A 21,322-nucleotide genomic window follows, 5' to 3' on the forward strand; every position below is an offset into this window, starting at 1 on the left:
AGCGAAAGGCCGGTCTGACTTAAATGGGGCAGGTTTGAACTTTCTTACCGTTATAAAACTAGCCGTTGGGATACACAGGATGGATCGCCTGAAAACGGGTTTGGGGCTCTCTTGAACGGCTACTAAGGGTCTTCTTCTTCTTCTTCTTCTCCTCCTCCTCGTGTCTTTTTTTATTTATTTTATTTATTTATTTATTTTGTGGCCAAGGCTACTAAGAGCGTAGGACTGGGAGTTCCGTGAGTAAGAAATAGAGTTAAATACTCTAACGTTCTTCCAATTTTATTTTAATTATAAATATCTTTCTTCTTATTTTAAAACTCATACAAACATTTTTTAATATGAATAATTACAAAAAATAAATATTTTTTTATTTTTAAGTTTTTATTTTTATTTATATAATTATTAATTGACTGTTAATTTATATATATTGGTCAAAATACCCTATCTAAAAATTATTGAAATTATGAAAAAAATTAATGTATATATTTTTTTACATATTTGTTCATATTTTAAATTTTTTGATTTTTTAAATGTATTTATTTAGTAATTTTTAAAAAATCAAATATATAATAATATTCAAGCAGTCAAAGAGTTAAAATATTTATGAAATAAGAATTTACCACAATAAATTACTTAATATAATTTATATTTATTTTTCTTTAAAATTCATTAAATTTAACACAATTTTTAAATTATTTCTTTAAATATCGACATCCTTAATTATTTAAATTTTTTTTAATTGAGAGAGAGAGAGAAGACAACTAGATCATAAGGATAAGTTAATAATTTTAAAAATGTTAACATAATTATAAATAAAAAATTAGCTAAAGTATATATTTAGTCTTTTAACTTTACACAACATTTCATTTTAGTTTCTTAACTTTATAATATATTTTTTTAATACTTTAACCATAATACTATTAGTTTTATCTTAATAAATTTTTACCTTAAACTTTCAAATATTGAGAAATTATTATCAAATGATGACGCATTAAGTTTAATTTTTTCTGAAAAATAATTATTGACATAAAAAATAATTATTTAAAACTAATGATATTGGGATTAAAAGATTAAAAAAATATTTTATAAAATTAAAGAATAAAATTAAAATCTTACATAAAGTTAAAGGATTAAAAGTATATTTTGGCCAAAAGAAATTTAATATTTTAAAATTTTTGACAGAATATTTTTAATAGTGTTAAAAATTAGACTAAAGTGTATGTTTTAAAAATATAAAAAAAGTCTCTATAATTTTAACAAAATGGAAGGGAATCACTGTATTTTATTCTTAAATATATTATGTTCTTTTTTATTGCAATAGTTAATCCACAATTTTTTCTGGTGTCAAATTTCTTTACCCGGTACGATCTATACCCTGTGCCCTTTTTGAATCTCTAACGACATATGGATGGTTTAAATTTAAAGTTTTTTTATTTTTATTTTATATTTATTAAAATTAAAAAATATAAATTTTTTAATAAATTTGGTCATCACTAATCTGAATAAATCATATTTAATTTGAATATTTTAAATTTAATATTATTTTTTATATTTTTATAAATTGAATATGCATATTAATTTTAGATTATCTAAATTTAATATTAAATTGTTTATAATTTTTTATTTTGGAAAATACAATAATAAAAATAAAGATAATATTCTAATTGGCACTTCCCAATTTTTTCAAAAAATTGCAATTTAAAAGTTCTAAATCTAAATTGTTTAAAGTAAATCTGCGTAATTAATTTATAAAAAATTATAAAAAAATATTAAAGTTAGACCATCTGGATTAGATATAGATATCAAGATTAATGATAACCGAATTTCTTAAAGATTTTACGATTATTTTAGTTTAACAAAATATAAAATAAAAATAAAATACAAGTCTTTTTATCTGGACGGTTCATATATCTTTAGAGACTAAGAGCAGGTGCAGCGGAGGAAATGCGTGGAGGATAGAAGCAGACTCTTATTTTTGCCATCAAAATTGAAAATCCACTATGGTTTACCGGTAAATAATTGTAGTACGATCAATTCATTTTCTCGAAGAGTAGTTTAAACTTTAAAGTATCCGGTGGTTAAGGGGAAAAAAACCGGACTACTCTATGATAGTTTATCCGTTTAAAAATATAAAATATTTTTAATTAAATTATGCTTTCAATAAAATAATTAGTTATCTTGATACTAATATTATTTTTTATATTTATTTCTATTTAATAAATTATTTTACTTTAAAGTAAATATAAAAATAATCTATTTGGCAGGTTTATTTTTTGAAAAAAACATGTTAACTATATTTTAAAACACTAAAAGTATTTTATATTTTTTAATATTTAATTTTTTAAAAATATTTTATATTTTTAAACAAAGAAGTATCAGTATATGATTTAGTAATTACATTTCAATTTGCGTAATATGATTAATAGTGCCAGAAAAAATAGGTTAAACCCGATCGGCCAACATAGTGAACATACTAAAAAAAAAATTGGGGGGTTGTGTTAGAATTTTTCCTTCTAATTTATTTAAAGGCGCTACAGGCCACCCTATCTACACCGTCAAAAAATTATTCTACATTTCAGCGTAATCTTTGCTTTATTTTTACGGTAAGTTTGGAGTCAAAAGCTTCCAAATCCAACTCCATACGATTTCGTTCTGATTCAGTCTCCAAGGCTTGAAGGATCTTTGCTTGTAGTTTTAAACAATGTCAAACACAGGCGATTGATACCCAGCCATGACCAAACTAAACAGTACCATCACCACTGTTGAGAGGTGTGGGGAAGCCGATGAAGTGATCCCGAGCAACAGCCACCTAACGTCATTGTACCTGCCGACTGCCGTTGCATTCTCCCCTTCTGACGATGCAGCTATCGGCAGACTCATCGGCGTTGAGGCTCATCACATGCTTGACCCAGATCTCCGGAAATGCAGGTTCTCACACATCATATGAGTTTCGACCATAACGTTTCTCCATCAGTCAAAAATCCCGATTGTTTTCTGTCTCCCTCTCCACTTCCTGTACGATCTTTTCTGTCCAAGAAAATCAAGCTTCTTTCGAAAAATATCTGACTTTTCGCAAAAGTGTCTGGTGTGATTTCGTGGCAACATATGCACACTGGCTCCACTGAATGGTCCTCCCATTGTATTACAAAATGTCTGACAAAGAAATCCATCGAAAAATGTTCACTAATCCTTAGTGACAGGGAAGTCTCCTATGGATCGATTTAATGAACGCCTGAGGACCAGTTTGGATATCCATTGAGAATTAATTTTGGGATTAAAATTATAATTTTATAAAAATTTATCCAAACACTCTCATTTTATAAAACTTCATTTAGTTTGGAAAACTCCATTTTAGAAAAGTTGAAATTTCTTTCATTTGCAAAACTCCATTTGGTTCCTTTTCTTTATATTATTTATTTGCACATTCAAAATTGATTCTCAAAAAATCATCCAAACATATTCAATTTATCAAAATCAATCTCTAAAAATTTATCAAAACATCATCACGTTCTAATAATCAATTTTTTCTAATTGAAATCCAAACACACCCTGATATGTTCTCCAATTTATAAAAATTTAGAGAATAGACTGCAGAGGATTTTGATCCATTTTGTTTCATGTCGAATTTTTCATTTTTTTATTGATTTATTAATTTTATATTGATAGGATAATTATATAAAATAAATTATATGCCTATATTTACAAGTTTTGGGAATAATTTAATCCTACAACATTATGAAAATATAAAAACAACTTAAATTTAACCTATAAAATTTGTAATTTAATTTGAAAATAAAAAAATATTTTTTTCAAAAAAATGGCTTGCCAACGATAAAATTTTTCAAACCTGCTAAGAGGTAGGCTAATTTAGCCCACCCCACCTAAATAGCAAGCCACAACCTTGCTATAATGACCAGTTTCAGATTCTCTGATTTTCTATAATTTTTAGTTAGTTGACATGTGCCACGGACATGAACCACGCTGTTTATTTTTAAGATGTTTTCATGACAATACGTAAATGAATTTGTAAATACATATTTATACATGAATACCTTATTTTGAAAAAAAAAAAAGATTAAAGCATAAACTTATCCTCAAAATTTGCACGCAAATGTACTTCATATTCTTAAATTTTTTTAATGCAATTGGTTTCTCTATTTTTCAATTCAATACAATCTTGCCCTCCTTTAATGGCCATCCGCCACGATTCTGCATCATTTGCTTCATTTGTTTTTATAAAAAATCAACAACTATCGCTAGAATATGCGAATGAGAAACATTTCTGCAGAAGAACAAACAAAACTCAGAAAGAATACCCGGCGCATAATGCATACAACAATGTTGGGAAATCAAGAACAACAAATTTCAGCACGCATTCTTATGTTTTCAATGACAAATTTCAGCAAGCATTCCCTTTCCCCATTCATATTTTAGTCAAAATCATTAAATCAAACAATAAAATCAATAAATCCATACTCAACCCAGAAACTCAGAATTATCGCTGCTCAAAGTTTTTTGAGATTAAATCCAAAAACCTAGAATTGTTGCTGCTCAGAGTTGTTTGAGATCGAACCCAGAAACCCAAAATCATTGCTGCTTAAAGTTATTTGAGATTGAACACAAAAAATCATAATTGAAGGCGCTGTCTTCACGTTGTCGTCGTCCTCGATGATGATGGTTGGTGTGGCAAATGCAATTTTGCAAACCACCATGAGAGAGATCAAAGAAGAAACAACCGCACGGAGAAGAAGCAAGGGTAAAGCTATGAGAGGCGAGTGAAATGTTCGAGGAGCGTACTCTCCGTACTTATTTTTATTTACAGAAATTAAGAAGAAATAAGGTTCGAGGAGCGCACTCTCCGTACTCTCTTGGCCATCCTTCGCATTAACAGTCACAGTGTCTGCCACGTCCTTGGCCATGTCCTTCGCATCAGAAGCATGCTCTCTCGTTTTCTCTAAAGCTTTGTTTGTTCCTTCTTTGACTCTATTGGCCAAGGCTTCTGCAGCATCCTTCGCGCCTTCCTTCGACATGGCAGAGAAATTTTGTGTGCAATCAAGGTTCGAGGAGCACTTATGGCGAGAGGATATCACGAATCTGAAGCCATTTTATAAAATTAAAATAAAAAACAAAAACCGATTCAGCTTTCACCTGAAAATAGCGACGACTCATCAGATCTGTTGAACCCCTGTTGTTTCTGATTTGCTTGATCGAGGTTTCATTTTGGTTTATGATTTTTGTGTGGAGAAGAGGACTTCTGGTGATGATTTTCAAATGAGAAACAGCATTTTAAATTATAAAATATTTTTTAAATAAAATTTTACATATCAATAAAATTTATTAAATATATTTTATAATTTTATTTTTTTAAAATAAAAATAAAAATTTTTAAAAATATTTTTTATTTAATATTTTATTATTAAAAAATATATGATAAAAGTAATATTTAAAACATGTCCTTAATAAAATTTTATTTTTTTAAAAGTATTTTATATTTTAAAACGTAAATTTTTTTAAAAAATATTTTTTATTTGATGATTTTCAAAAATCTCATCGTAGGTTGAAATCAAAGAACTGATTTTTAGATTTGGAGAAGAAAAATGAACACGTGGTACCAGATGTGGATGCCTACATGGTACTTGAGGAAGATAAATAACGGTCAAAATATTTAATTTAACTATCAACTTGATCAAATATTAACGGTGTGGCGACATTGCATGGAATTGAAAAAATGTTAAAGCGTAAAAAGAAAAAAATTTAAGAATATGAGATGCATTTTCATGTAAACTTTAAAGATAATTTGTATTTTAGCTTAAAAAATAATTAAAAAATAATTTCTTGGTAATAGTTTATCAAAAAATAAATACTTAAATAAACTGAATGCATCACATCACTTGACATTTTTTAATTATTTTATTTTTATAATAAAATACATATTTAATTTATTATATTTTTTCTTTTTATTATCATTAATATTATAATCAATTTATATTAAATATAATTTAAATTTCATATTTTATTAAACAGATTATAAATGATGTTATACACAGTCTAAATTATAGTTGATCATAAATTATCAACTGTAATTTCAACATAACAAATCTAATGATGTTTTATTTTTAGGGTTTAATTCGACATTGGCAGGATAGGCGCGTCATTTTTTTATGTCTTGAATTGCAGACACAATTTGAGCCAGGTAAAATTTGATTATTCATCACATCAGGACAAAATAGAAGGTAAAATTTAAGTCCATTTGCTTAAATTTATCAGGTTAAATTTTCCAATTAAAACAACAGAATTTTTAATTTTTATCTATGTGACTTTTTGTTATTTACAAAATTAATATGCTAAGATTTGATTGGGGAATTGGACCTAAGTTTTGTCATAAAAGAACATGTTTAATTTTTTAATCCTCCCCTCTTGTACAATCTTCACTATAGCCTTTGGTTATTAATTAAAAAAATTATAATCACACCATAGAACGCACAGGAGTCAATGTATTTAATGCATACGTTACAACTATGGTGGCTTTTCTCTTAATTTTAAATTTGAATTTTAAAATTCAAAGAAGCATTTATTTTTAATATTTTGAAACTTAAACCGAACATCAAACCGAAAAGAGCAATAAGTTGCAATTTTTATAGTTTAATCGGTTAAATCGGTAGTCAAACCGGTGACATACAAATTAAATAAAAAATAATATTTATATGTACAACTATATAAATAAAACATTAGTTTGCTAATGGTGCTTGAGATCTTGACTTCAAAGGCTATATGCTTAGACCATTGGAGTTAAAGGCAGAAACATATCAACACAAGCTCGTGATCTCAAAAAAAAAAAAAAATGTTGGAGTTGAAGGCACTATATCATGTCATGACTCACAATCTTTTAATCTTGATGCCAAAGGTTGGATTATTAGAGCTAAAAGTAGAGTTTGTAGGAGAAGTTAGAGATTAAGCTTAAGTCATGAAAGATAGATTAAAGATTAAAGAAAAGAAAAAAAAGAGAGAATTAGTAATTAAAGAAAAGAAATTGTGAATTTAAACGACTTAACATAATTTTTGTTTTTTGAACTGGATTGACCTGGCTTTGATTTCTTAGTCAAAACTAATTCTCTCAAAACTGACCGATTCAATCCGTTTTAACTAAGTTCAAATGCTAGATTGATTTTATTAATTAAACCATATCATTTTTTATTCAGTGAGTGATGGTCGGACCATTCGATTTGGGTTCGGTTTCAACAACATTACTTATTTTGCTATTAATTGAGATCCAGGAGGATGATGAAAGCGAAATACCGGCGCTGACGCTCACAGCCACAACAACAATGCAACAGCTACAACTCAAAATGCTTACATTTTTAAATATCATTGACTTTCTTCTTCTTCCCTTCTCTTTCTTTTTTCCTTCCTCTGTCCTCCCTTCACTTCAATTAAATTTAAAATCGCTTGGTTAATAGAAATTCTATTGGTACTCGATTTGTAAGGTTATTGAATTGAGTGCATACATTAAATTCGATTGGAGTAATGCTATAATGTGAATAATGATAAACATTGAAAAAAAATCATAAAAATTAGATGCATGCTTGTGTATTGAATGTACTGGTGATAACGTTTAGTACATCGACGATGACAATTAAGAAACATTAAATATATTGACCATGACTATTAATAATTTATATATTTAATTTCTTAAATTATTTTAAGTTATTATTCTCTTTTGCCAACAAAATTATAGTACTCCTTCCTTTTTAAATTATAAAGTATTTTTAAATAAAATTTTTTATATCAATAAATCTCATTAAATACACTTAATAATTTTATTTTTTTAAAACAAAAATATAAACTTTTAAAAATATTTATCATTTAATATATTAAAAATAAAAATAATAAAAATTAATTATAAAAAAAATAATACTAAAATTAATATATTGAATAAAATATTAATTTATTTAAAATATTTTATATTTTAAGATGAAAAAATTTCTTAAAAAATTAGGATGAAGCATGTATTATTTTAAACCATCAGAACTTTAAAAGTGATCGAGAACTATGATGACTTGGTTGAATGGAGTGGTTTGACATTTCTTTTCATGACCTCAAATTCAGGTCTGCACAAAAAAAAAAAAAAATCTCTCGGCATTCATATGATTTGAACAAACGAACCCCTACAGCTTAGTCCAGACTCAAAGTCTCGTTATTCAATTCGATAAAAAAAAGGATGTACACTAAGAGGTCAAACTAATCAATTTATATATATATATATATATATATATATATGTGATATTTTTTGGGTGAGAAAAACAGAAAAGTGAGGCAATAGCTCAGTACATAGGGACAATTAAAAAAGACCATGAAAGGAGGGAACAGTCACACAACTCAGGCAGATGGAGAAATTAAATTAAAGTAATTCATTTATGGGCTATGGCTGCGATTGAATCTTGTTGATAATGGGACGAGCCTTGCACAGGACCTCCAGTGGAGTGGCTTTGCGCATCACCAGTCCGTGAGCGGCAGTCAGGTCAAGTGCTTCCTCGCCGACCCTCTTCCAATCAAAGCACTGAATCATGACCGCCGTCGCCAAGCCCATTGTTCGTAGGGACAGAGCTTCCCCCGGACACGCCCTTCTTCCCATCCCAAACGATAACAGATTACGAACATCCCCTTCCCCTCTATCGTACCTCTCAGGCTTAAACCTCGCCGGCTCCGGCCATAATCGCGGGTCCCTGTGGATCCCATATGCATTAACAAACACCATCGTGCCGCGTGGCACGTCATAACCCTCCACTCTGCAATCCTCCGAGGCCACGTGCACGTTCAGAAATGGGTTCGGCGGACACAGCCGCATGCTCTCGATGATTATGTTATGAATGTATCCTAGTTTAGGCACGTCAGCCTCTTGCACAAGCCGTTCTTCTCCCACCACTGCTTTTATCTCGTCCCTCGCTTTCTGCAATTCATCCGGATGGTTCACCAGATTCGCCATCATCCATTCTAGTGCCACGGCCGCATTGTCACTGGCTACCATCACCTGCAGAATCAACTGCTTTCATAATCATTTCCAAGAGACTATAACCAAAAAGCAACAACACAATACAAAACAACAACTGACCAGAATAAGGGCTTTCACAACGTCGTCTGTGTAAAATTCGGGTTCTGTTTCTTGAGATGCTAGTAAATGCTCTACCATGGTGTTCTGGCCTTCCATCCCTCTCCTCTTGGACCGATACAGGTCGATGAGTTGGTTGAATGAATCGTCCAGTCTCTTCTCGATCCCTCGCAACCTCTTCTGGTAATCTTTATAATCAATCCACCGAAAGAAAGGCACGAAGTCCCCGAAGTTGGACTCGACGTTTCCCAGATCGAAAGCTGAGCTCTCCTTCATGACTTCTCTAAACCGCCTCACCTCTTCCACGTCGGTCACGTCAGACTCGTTGTTGAAAAACCACTGTCCCCAGACCATTCTCATTGCCGCGTTAAAGGACATATCCACAAGCACTGACCTCAGCTCCACTTTCGCATAGTCTTCGCGACACGTCCGACACAGCTTCCGCAGCAACAGCTTAATCTCGTCGTTCCGGATACTCAGGAAGGAGTTGATGCGTTTTACTGATAGGACGTCGAGGGAAATTATACGACGCAGGTTGCGCCAGTAATCGCCGTAGGGTGCCATGACGACGGTTTTGTTGTTATAAGCAAGATGCTTGGTCTTCAGAAGGGGACGGCGGTTTGCCAAGATGGTGTCGTTTTTAGTGAAGCACTCTTGACAGCCTGATAGAGATGAAACGACGACGGCAATCTGAGACCCGAAACGGAGAGTGTAGATGGGGCCATATTTTAGAGAAAGGGAGTGGAAGAAGCGAAAAAGAGGTCGTTGTATTTGAAGGATGTTGCCGAGCATAGGAAGAGAAGGAGGACCAGGAGGGAGGTTTTTGGATGTTGCTTTTGTTCGGAAGATGATCTTCCAAGCTACAAAAATAACAAGGCAAAGAGCAGCAGAGCAACCCATCAAATTATCTTCCATGCTCTCAGGAGACAAGTCCTTCGTTCTTCTTCATACGGTATATGAATCCTATACATGCACGCCCTGGTCATACATATAAATATTGGTTATTACATAAGCGAGTAGGTGGGGTTGCCTCATTAATTACGATAATTAAGATCGTAGAGCCGAGCGGCTGCAATTATTATTAATTATTACTCCTCGATCCCATTTACAAGATAATGAATTTAGACACTGTTTGAAATTATTTTTATTTTGTTATTTTAAGAGTTAGAGTTTTGTAAAACATGTTTTGAAAATGAAAAAAATATTTATATTTTTTTATTCTCTTTTATTTTTCAGAACAATAATCTTAAAATACTTTAAAGTTGTTTTTATTTTTTTATTTTTCAGAATAATATTTTGTTTCTCCATTTTTTAAAATTTTTTTAAAAACATGTTATCAAATATGTTTTTTTATTTTCTTGTTCTGCAGAACAAAAAATTATTTTTAAAACATATTGCCAAACAGGCCCTTATTTACTTTGATCCTATTTACTCCTTTCGAAGGATAAAAATCATATCACACATTTTAAAAAAATTAATTAATTATATTAATTGTGTTTTAAAATAAAAATTAAACTAAAATATCCCTTATTAATTATATTAATAAATTTTTTATTAATTATTTTTTATGATTATGAGTGATGAAATTATGAGAATAATTTAAAAAATTTATAATAAATATTTATTAAAAAAATATAATTTTGCTTATATAAAAAAAAAATAAAAAGTGGTTCCTATAAATAAAACCAAAGGGAGTATATATGTATGATTTTGTGCCTCCTGTCCTATTTATAAGGTAGAGATATTATTTATTTTGATTTTATTTAAAGGGTACCTCACTAATTATTGTATCTATCTTTAACCTATTGTCTCTATTAAATGTTGGAAAGGTTATTCAATATTAGAGTATTTATTTTTAAAGTATATATATTCAATAAGGATAAATTTAAAAATTTATTAAATTTTTAGATAGAATTAATAGAGTTTAAAATTTTTCTTTAGTCCTATTTATAAGGTAAAAATAGAGTATTTGTTTTGGTTCTATTTATAAGATACCTCAATAACTATTGCATATATTTTTACTTTTTTTCCCTTACTAAATGCAGAGAAGTTTATTAAATGTTAGATTTTTTAATTTTAAAAATATGTATATTTAATAGAAGTAAAATTGTAAACTTTTTGAATTTTTAAATAAAGCTAATAAGATTTAATATTTTCCTTAATTTTGATAAAAATATTAAAAATGACTTATAAATAATATTAAAATAAGTATATTTTTAATCTTTTGACCTTATTAATTGCTCTAAAAGTTATTAAATGTTAGGGTTTTTTTTATGAGTATAAAAAGTAGGTTCTGTCGATAACAAAAAATATTTTCCATTAGATATGAAAATAATAATGAATAAATCTCTTCTAATTAAATTAAATATATATATAGTTAACAAGAATAAAATTAAAACTTTATTAAATTTTTAAATAGGATTAATAAAATTTATGATTATGATGCAAAGTGAAAATAACTTGAAAATAAAGTCAAAGGAGTAATTGATGGGACTTCCATCATTTTCAATTTCCGTTGTACATGTATCAGTGCATGATTCATGGAACCTTAAATCTTTAATTTTCTCTGTGTGTGTGTGTGTGTGATATTGCTCGTGCTTTTTTGTATTTGTTCAATGCTCTTTTCGGTTAGATGAATCTATTTAATTAGAAGGAAATGAGTAGAAAGATACAGGGCATCGTACGCTGTGAAGATGAACAAACCTTGATAAGAAATCTCATATTTGACTATTGATGAAAATAATGAGATATCAATTGGGGAAAAAATAGAATACATGTACCACATAAATTCACAATCCACCATAATATCCTCTTTTCAATGTGAATTTTGTTATTTTTTAAATTTTTTACTGATAAAAAAGAGGGAGAATAACACTTAAATGTCAAAAAATCAATTTAATAACTATTTAGGTCCTACATAATTTTACTAAGAAACGATTGCGAAAACACACACAAATATATACAGACAGTTATAAATATAACTTGAAAAAAAAAAAAAAGACAGCTATAAACATAAGCGTGTTGGCTGTAAATCAGGCATTTAATTCTCAAGAATATTCTTACTGATTTGCAACTATAATTCTCATATTTACAATTAATTATATGAATTAATATTTGAAGATCATCAACAAAGTTTTTTTGGAGCTAATTGTTATTAAATTGATATTTTAAGAAGTAAGTGCTATTCTCCTAAAAAATGATGAGGCACTTATTTTTTTTTAATTATTGTTACCACCATGAAATAAAAAAGTAAATTGGGGGAAATAGCATAAGATCCATGGAAACTTGAAAATTATTATGGGGGAATTATATTGAAGTTTTATATAAAAAAATTAATTACTGTAAAGTTCATTAATAATTAAACTAAATTGTATTGACAATTGATTATATTATTAATACAGTTTAGTTAAGTTATCGATAGACTCTTTATAATAATTAATTTTTTTATATAAAACCTGAATATAATTCTCTCAATTATTATTTAGGTGCATTTTAAAGCATGTCAAAGGCGATTGGATTCAAGGTGTCACAGACATTATCTGACTATTTAATTCTTTTCTTTTTTTGGAGGGCATTATATATTTGTGTGTGTGGACTTGTTCGAACCAAACTTAAAACATTCAAATATATAAAAAAATTTATAAAGTCAATCATAACTCTAACACCTTAAGACTTTTCAGGCTAGCTTAAATACTTAAATTATTAAATATTATTATATTTTATTTTCTTTTTCTGAATCAATTTTAATTGTTATCTTAAAAATTAAGATTTTTCAAGCAACATAACCTCATAATTGACCTTTTTCTTTCCATCTTTATTAAAGTGAGATCAAGTACTGAAAAAATGAAAATGCATGAATTAACTTCTGAAGTTTATTTTTTCTTAAGGCTTTTAAAAAATATTCAAAACCAATAATCATGAAAACATTAAAACTTTATTAATGCAGAATGTGCCAACTGAGAGCTTGAGGAAGGGTTTGTGACTATTAAGTTAAAGTTGAAGTAAGGTTAATTTCATTTTATTACTAATAAAAAAATTTAAGTATTTGATCTAAGTCCATTTAAGTTCAATTTGACTAAAATTTCTTCAGGCTTATTCAAGCAACTCAAATAAGTTTCAAATAAAAAAATTCTGTAAACTTTCAAACTTAAGTTTAAGATTTTTAAGGTTTATTTGAATTTAATTTAAATTTTTACCTCTACTTCTAATCATCGCACCAGCATTGAGAAGACATAATTAAATTATTGGTATTGTCTTTTAAAAAAATTCAATTTACTTTTATCAAGATGATTACCTTTTTAATATATATAAAATCACTATTTTAAAAAAAAAATTCGCTTATACACAAGAAAGGAGTGGTACAACTTCGATTTTAGTAGGATTTGACATCGATTGTGATGACTCCATCGATAATAGAGGCTGAGTGTATCCAACGGTAGACTAATTGGCTCGAAGGAAAAAGACTTGGCAATACCAGCCTAATCACGTGCCTTTTATTAGATATGGTAAATGTAACCATAATCCGCGTCAAAACATCTTGTTATCGGTTGGCTTTATCTCAAAAAACATCTGATTTCAATCTGAATTCACAGTCATCAACTTGCATAAAAAGCAATACAACCTGATCAGCATTTTCTTTCCCATAAGAATAATCATTAGACATTTATGGCATAAGTTTAACCCATAGCTAGTCCGGCCAATGCCTAGCAACACAATGCGACAGTAAAGCAAAACACAAAGGGAGAAACAAATCATGTCTCCTTAGGAGGGGCTTTCTTGGCAGCCTCAGCAGCTGCTTTCTCTGCTTCAATCTCAGCCACAATGGCATCTATTTCAGCTTCCTCAAGTTGCCGCAGGCCATGATCCTTTGTCATCACAGCAACTTCTATGTTCTTGCCACCACTCTCAACAACCTGATTACAGATGCAAAGGAGGAAAAATCAAAACTGATGTACAAGTTCAAATGTAAAATATGCACAACATTGTTCAAAGTACAACTGTAATAATGCATCAGGCACAGACAATTTATTTGATCCATTTACGATTGACAGTTTTGGATATTTACAACAATCAGAATTATTATTAGGTTTTATCATAGATTTTGTATGACAATACAGGAAGCCTTTGACATGTGATAGCATTTATGCAGGCATCACTAGAACCAATATTTTGATAATAGACTGTGCCAAGGCATCATCAGGCCAATAAACTTGTCATTCCCACAAGAGTTATGAATACATTGATTACCAGATCTAGATCTACTATTAAAAAGCACAAAATAATTTAAAATCAGAAAGTCCAGTGTGCAACTGTCATTTTTCCTCCCAGGTATATTATGACTGCATGATGCCTTCGGCCTTCCAGTCAGTATGATCCATCCCAAGAGCCAAAAACAGGACTCAAATTAAAACCTCTTGGGCAAGATCAACTATGGCACCATAGAAGCCTACACTTCAATCCTCATATTGAGCAAAACACAGCAGCAATGCTAAACAAAGTAATGGTGGGAATGATTTTCAGCCATCCTATTGTACTTCCATAAGCACTCTAATATTTAGAATTTTAGTTGATTAGTAAGGTGGAGTTTTAGTTACATGGTATATTAGTACTGTAGTTAGTTGCTTGAAGCATTACAGAAGCAACTCCAAATTAAACATGAGAAAACCTGGAGAAAGTAACTACAAGTCCAAATTAAATTCTGCATTTTTTTTTTTGGCATCCATCCATTATATCATATATTCCAAACTATTATTCAACGTTTCTTTGAATCTTATGGTCTTGTAGATTTAAGATTCATGGTTAAAAACAAGCCTTTTGATTCGTGATTTATACATGCTATGCATATAAGGACTAGCATGGGTATATGTCCATGTCTGATCATACTATCATTTATTATTTCTTGCATGCAAAGATAAATATTCTTAAAACCTGTAGAATACGTAACTTTATTGAATGATAAGTTTGATGAATTCCAACAACAACAATATATTCCATGTCTAGCAAGAAAACCTTGTCCAAATAGAGAATTAAGACATCATATGTATGATGAAGACCCTTCTACAATTAGCACCAGTCAAATTTCTTGGCAAATGTTGCCAGCCTGCTGTGCTGTCTAAGTTAGGCATACAAATTCCTGTATCTGCTGCTTCTCTAAATGTATCATCCAATTAATTGACTTAGAAACTAACTGAAAACGCTCGACTCTAAAAGTTCCTCTCAAGTCATTGGCAAAAGATTATTCAGAGAACAGATATCTGTAAAAAGCATTGAAAAAAAAAAAACAGAGACAAGATCCTCTAACTAAGAAATGTTGCATATTGCAGCTGAAAAGCCAAATTATTTCAAGTATGAGCAAGGTATGAAAAACAAAAAAAGAATCATAAAAGACTCACTTCAAGCAAGGCTCGAATAGCCAGCTTCATAGTTTCTTGCCCAGAAGTTTCCTTATAGTTTTTCTCTAAGAACTCTCGAATTGAATTAGAGTTTCTGCCAGTTGCATTAGCTTTCCAAGCTGAAAACGTCCCAGAAGGATCTGTCTGGTACAGGGACGGTGTACCAGTGTATGGATCGAAACCAACAATCAAGGTTGAAAGGCCAAATGGTCTCACACCACCACTTTGGGTGTACTTTTGCTGAAGACCTGCAATGAAACGAGTTATGTACTCAACTGTAACTGGGTCCTCAACTGTAAGCCTGTGACTTTGACATTCAACTCGAGCCCTGTTGATAAGAACTCGGGCATCTGCTTTTAGTCCTGCACAAGCAAGGGCTATGTGATCATCTAGACTGACAATCTTTCTCACCGATCTGCAAATCAAAATGCAACATCGTGAAAAAGTGAACAAAGTAGCATTTCCAAATTTCTTTTCAAATTTTTAAAGATGAGTTGATAAGTCTTGCCAAGATCTATTGTCAAGAGAGGTCCGACATAATGATTTCACTCAGCAGAACAATGGAAAATTATCTAGGAAGCATGGATACTAACCTGGGCATAAGGCAAAAAGCAGAAACAGACACAGCAATACAGGAAAAAATACTTCCATATGTCTAATGTGTTAGACATAAAACGGCTCATTTTCTGACCTATGCCCACATAAAGTCATGTAAGTCTAATATGAACGTCTGACACGCCCTGGAGGCTTGGACACAGATGTGGCACTTTTTCTGTGTGTCCATGTAAAGATTTTGGCATCCAGTGACAACAGACTTCTCAATCACATAATAAACTAGAGAAATGGAACAAATCAAAATATGTAAATGCCAATACTGAGGACTTCAATAAAAAGGAAATCCAGAAGCGGTGGTCTGTGAATAAAATGTATAAAACAAAATAATGCCTCCAGCACACACTCTATTACCCTTGAGGCCCAACATAAGTTTCAATCACACAAAAACTCAATTCCTGCTGAAAAGTTAATTTCATGCTGAAATCAAAGTATAACCAGAACCCTAAAACATCAGTGAGTTTCTAGGGGGGGGACTTCAATGATGTATGGACAATAAAATAAGGAAATACCTGGTGTCTTGAAGTTTGGCAGTGGACTTTTTCTCAACGCCGAGAACAACAATGTCGGTGCCGCGGACGCCAACGGCGGCGTTGCCCTTGCGGACAGCTTCGAGAGCGTATTCGACTTGAAATAGATGGCCATCTGGTGAGAAGACGGTGATAGCTCTATCGTATCTCGCCATGTCGATGAGATTCTCTCTGTATCTCCTCCAAATTTACAAAGTCAAGGGTCTCCTTTTCTGCTACTCCACACGGCAACGGACGATCGCGTTAAAACTGCGAAGACATCGGCGCGTGGCTGCTTAAGAAGCAAGTAGGCAGCGAGGTGCTTAAATCATGGGCTCTAGGCCTTTGCGTGTAATCAGGTAAAAAAAAGTCTGCCCGGTCTCCTTGATAACACAGGCTTAATTATTAAGTAGAAGCCCGTATTAAATGTGATGGCCCACCTTTATACCTCCATGGCAGCAGAAACCCACGAATCATCTTGATTAAAAAACAAAAAAAGAACCCGAAAAAATTAATATATTAGTCCCTTATAATAACCAATTTATCTACAAGCAAGTCACATGAAATTTAAAAATTATGGTCAAATCTTCTTAAATTTTGAGTATAATTTATGATTAGGGTATAAAGATAATACTATTCTTATTAAAATACATCAAGTTATATATAAAATAATAATGTATTTGTATTTATAAAACACAAAATATGAATTTTGAATTAAAAAATTTTACTTATAAATTGTGAAGTTACAATTATAAGATAAGGATAAATATGACTTCAGTCTATTATTTATAAAATATAAAATATGACTTGTGAATTAAGAATTTTTACTTATAAATTGTGAAGTTGTAAGATAAGAGTAAATATGATTTCAGTCTATTATTTATAAAATACAAAATATGACTTGTGAATTAAGAATTTTTACTTATAAATTGTGAAGTTATAAGATAAGGGTAAATATAACTTCAATTTATTATTTGTAAAATATAAAATATGACTTGTAAATTAAAAATTTTTTACTTATAAATTATGAAGTTACAATTATAAGTAAAAAGTGAATATGACTTCAATCTATTATTTATAAAATATGAAATATGATTTGTGAATTAAAAACTCCTATATATAAATTGTAAAGCTTGTAATTGTAAGGTAAACATGACTTCTATCCATTGTTTTTTTTAATTAGTAAGTAGGGTCATAAAGGTATTTTTATCTAAAATTTTAATTATATTCAATTCTTAAGAGACTTGACTGTATTTTTTTAAATTTGTAAAATTTGTTTGTTGATACATCCCTTATCCGAGACCTATGAATAATTTTCCAAAAAGTAAACTTGATTTCTCTCCATTAATATTTGCCTTTTTCTCCAATTTTTCCTAAGCATATCTTTTACTAAATTTTGAATAGACTAGATTTAATATTTTATAAACATTATTGTTAAAAATATATTAAATAAATGCAAATTACTACAACCTAATCTAGACCATTCATACTTAAAGTAAAAAAATTTGAAAAAATATTTTATGATTATTAAATTTGGAGCATTCAAATTTTAATCTAATGATTAAGATATGTGAGAGAGAGAAAGTTAAATGAAGAGAATCTAACCCTAAAAATTTGACTCAAATAACAGCCATTTGTTTAATATTAACAAAAAATGATTATTATTATTATTATTATTTGCATGAGTAATGGTATCTCAAGCATTTTATCCAAATTAATCCGATTGATAGCTCGCAGACGATTCTTTAGGTCAATTTTTGGCTTATCAAAATAAGTTGAAAACGAATTTTCTTCAAATGACCCCTCATATTTAATTAGAACTTCTCTCAACAATTCTTTCACGGAGCTTAATCAAAATCACTTTTTTTCTTTTTTGTTAAGTTTAAACAAAGGGCTTAAATCATTTGACCAGAAATCAAACACCCATCACGAAAGTCTGGTCACGTGCTAATGCATTTAGATACATCTAACAATAAAACATTGGGTCAAACAAAAGTAGAAATAATTGTAGGTAAAGTGGATTTTTATCCTATACTCACCCTATACTAATAAGTAAGGTAAGTAAAATCAAACCGATTATTAAATCAGTCATGACACTGGGTCACGGGTTAATGGTTCAACTTGCAAATCGATCATGAATCATAATTAAAATAATACAATTTAAATAAAAAGACAGTAATTATAAAAACATTCAACCAAATCCAACCATTTAAAAGTCTAACAATAATAAAATACAACACTTCAAATATCCATCCTTACAATTACAACCCTTTAATCTCAAAAGTTTAGAGAAGAGACAAAGACAGAGTTGGAGAAGAGATGGAGATTGAGTTGGAGAAGAGACGGAGACAGTAGAGACGGAGATAGAGCTGGAGAAGAGACGAATAGTCGGATAAAGTTGGAGAAGAGACGAATAGTCGGAGACTAAGCTGGAGAAAAGACGGAGATAGCAGAGATGGAGATAGAGTTGGAGCCTGAAGAAGAGACGGGAGACTAAGTTGGAGAAGAGACGCCAATTAGGTTAGGGCGAGAGAGGAGAGACACAGATCAAAGGTCAAAGTGAATGCTGTCTAAAAATTTGAATTGGACTTATCATGCTCTGCCTCTAATTTTTCATTTTTTGACTTCAATTTCACATTTTTTTATCTTATTTTCAAACTCAGCGCTTTAAAAAATCAAAAATGAAAAAAATCCCCCAAAACGACATTGTTTTGGGGGTTCTGTTTGAAAAAATAATAACCCGGTTAACCTAGTCAACCCATCGGGTTATCTGGGTTATACCGAGTTCAAACCGAGTTGATCAGGTTGTATCGATTCATTCCCTCATTGGTTTAGAAGCAAACCCAGACCGAACAAAGGATCGGGTCATCAGTTTTTGAGTTGACTCGACCGGTCTGGGTTTCAATATCCTGCTAGTAAGTGATCACTCCCCCCTTAAATTATTTTCTAAAGGAGCAAAAATCTCCTCCATTTATGATCAAATGCCTCACTTATTAGTATAAGATGCTTAACACTAATAAGAAGAAAGTATAAGTATAAAAATGCGCTTTATCTGAAAGTAAATGTGAGCCACTACTTTACTTTAAGCAATAAATATTTTTTTTGGCAATGACCATAAGGGAACAAGCAGTTACAACTTCCCCAAAGTTATAGTTGTTTGTTCCATTCTGATTATTGCTAGAAGAAAAATACTTATTGCTTAAATTAAAAATACTTAGATTTTTGTGAATTAAAAATTTGCACAAGAAAATTTATAATTGATTTTTTCATTCTAGTCATTGTAAAAAAAAAGTCATATTTAAACTAAAGTAGTTACTAATATCTATTTTTTATTTTAAACAAGAGGTATTTTAGTTATTTCATGAAAAATCATTAAAGCCTAAAAGGTTCGTAGAAACTTGAGAAGAATCATGATATTTTACAAGATCTTATTATCGTTTGCATATTTTAAGGGGTTAAAGTACATTTTCTCTTGTACTTTCATTCAAAGAGCGCTGAGCACCATGTGTGGGATATTATAAAATATTTATGAGTATTTCAAAAAAAATTATTATAAATTACTATTTAAATAAATTTATGTTATATATATATATATATATTAAATCCTATTATTACATAAAACCATTTTTAAATTGTGTTCATGTGTTTTTATTGCCTAATTTTTAAAATATCTTCCTATAAAAAGCAATACTTGCCACATGTTGTTGAAGAGCTTTTAAGATGGACTTTCTCTTCTCCTCTATCTCATTGCTTCAATATCAGTGTTGGTATTGCTTGGGTTTATTCTAGGAATTTTCATTGTTTTGTATTCTTGCTCATTTTGTAGAAAAAGTCTATTTAATCTTGGAGAGCTACCTCGCAATCAACTTGGTGTGACTCAAACTATAATTTTACCTCCTAGTGCCAATACCATGTATTGGTAGGTGGAATATTTTTTTCCCCTAAACAATTTTTTCAAAGAACCAAAAAATCCCTTCATTAATGGATAACTAACAAAAGAGAATTTTTGCTCCTCTAAAAAGCTGTTTATGAAAAAAAAATGCTTCATTTATTAGTATAGGGTGCCCAACACTTCTCAAGAAAAGTACAAGGGCAAAATGCACTTTAATGCAAAGAATTATAATTTTTTTTATCATTTAATCTTTTCAAGGCTTAGAATGACAAGAAAAAGGAAAAATTTTAATCAACCCCTCTAACTTAGTTTAATTTCAGTCAGCCCCTTTGACTCAATTTAATTTCATCCAACCTCTCTAAAATTCTGAAATTTTACCACATATGTGGGAGATTGAAATAAAATTAACGAGCTAACTCAAATAACCTTATTGTCTTTGGTGAAATGAACAACTGATATATGGAAAATGAATAAATGATGTAGGTAGGATTTGCAACTTTCATTAACAACATAATACAACTATGAATATAAACAAATGAAACCAAACGTATGAACAACTTGTGTTGAGAAAATGAACAATTGATGTATGGAAAATGAATAACTGAAGTAGGTGGAATGAAAGTTATAAATTTATAGTAGCATTATGTTTTTAATGTAAGTTGCAAATTTCATCTATGTTAGTTGTTCATTTTTCATACATTAGTTATTCATTTTCTCTATACAAGTTGTTTATGCACTTAGCTTAAGGTCATTTGAGTCACCTCTTTAATTTCATTTCAATCTCCTATATATGCAGTGAAATTTTATAATT

The 21,322-nt window shown here is 30.1% G+C and overlaps 2 protein-coding genes across 2 annotated transcripts; both read right to left on the bottom strand.

Moving 5' to 3' along the window:
- Nucleotides 1-8,419: 8,419 nt before the first annotated feature.
- On the bottom strand, nucleotides 8,420-10,021 carry LOC129321954 (cytochrome P450 81E8-like). The gene is made up of 2 exons (XM_054967967.1): nucleotides 9,110-10,021; nucleotides 8,420-9,028 (listed from the first exon to the last, which is right to left on the bottom strand). The coding sequence occupies exons 1-2, from the start codon at nucleotides 10,019-10,021 to the stop codon at nucleotides 8,420-8,422; spliced, it is 1,521 nt and encodes a 506-aa protein (XP_054823942.1).
- A 3,637-nt stretch (nucleotides 10,022-13,658) lies between these two features.
- On the bottom strand, nucleotides 13,659-16,955 carry LOC129321460 (proteasome subunit alpha type-7). The gene is made up of 3 exons (XM_054967225.1): nucleotides 16,623-16,955; nucleotides 15,499-15,913; nucleotides 13,659-14,019 (listed from the first exon to the last, which is right to left on the bottom strand). The coding sequence occupies exons 1-3, from the start codon at nucleotides 16,793-16,795 to the stop codon at nucleotides 13,858-13,860; spliced, it is 750 nt and encodes a 249-aa protein (XP_054823200.1). The 5' UTR covers nucleotides 16,796-16,955; the 3' UTR covers nucleotides 13,659-13,857.
- Nucleotides 16,956-21,322: the final 4,367 nt, after the last annotated feature.

This window comes from Prosopis cineraria, unplaced genomic scaffold, assembly GCF_029017545.1.
Source record: "Prosopis cineraria cultivar Desert tree isolate PC_DT_omini unplaced genomic scaffold, ASM2901754v1 PC10, whole genome shotgun sequence".
NCBI classification, from domain to species: Eukaryota; Viridiplantae; Streptophyta; class Magnoliopsida; order Fabales; family Fabaceae; genus Prosopis; species Prosopis cineraria.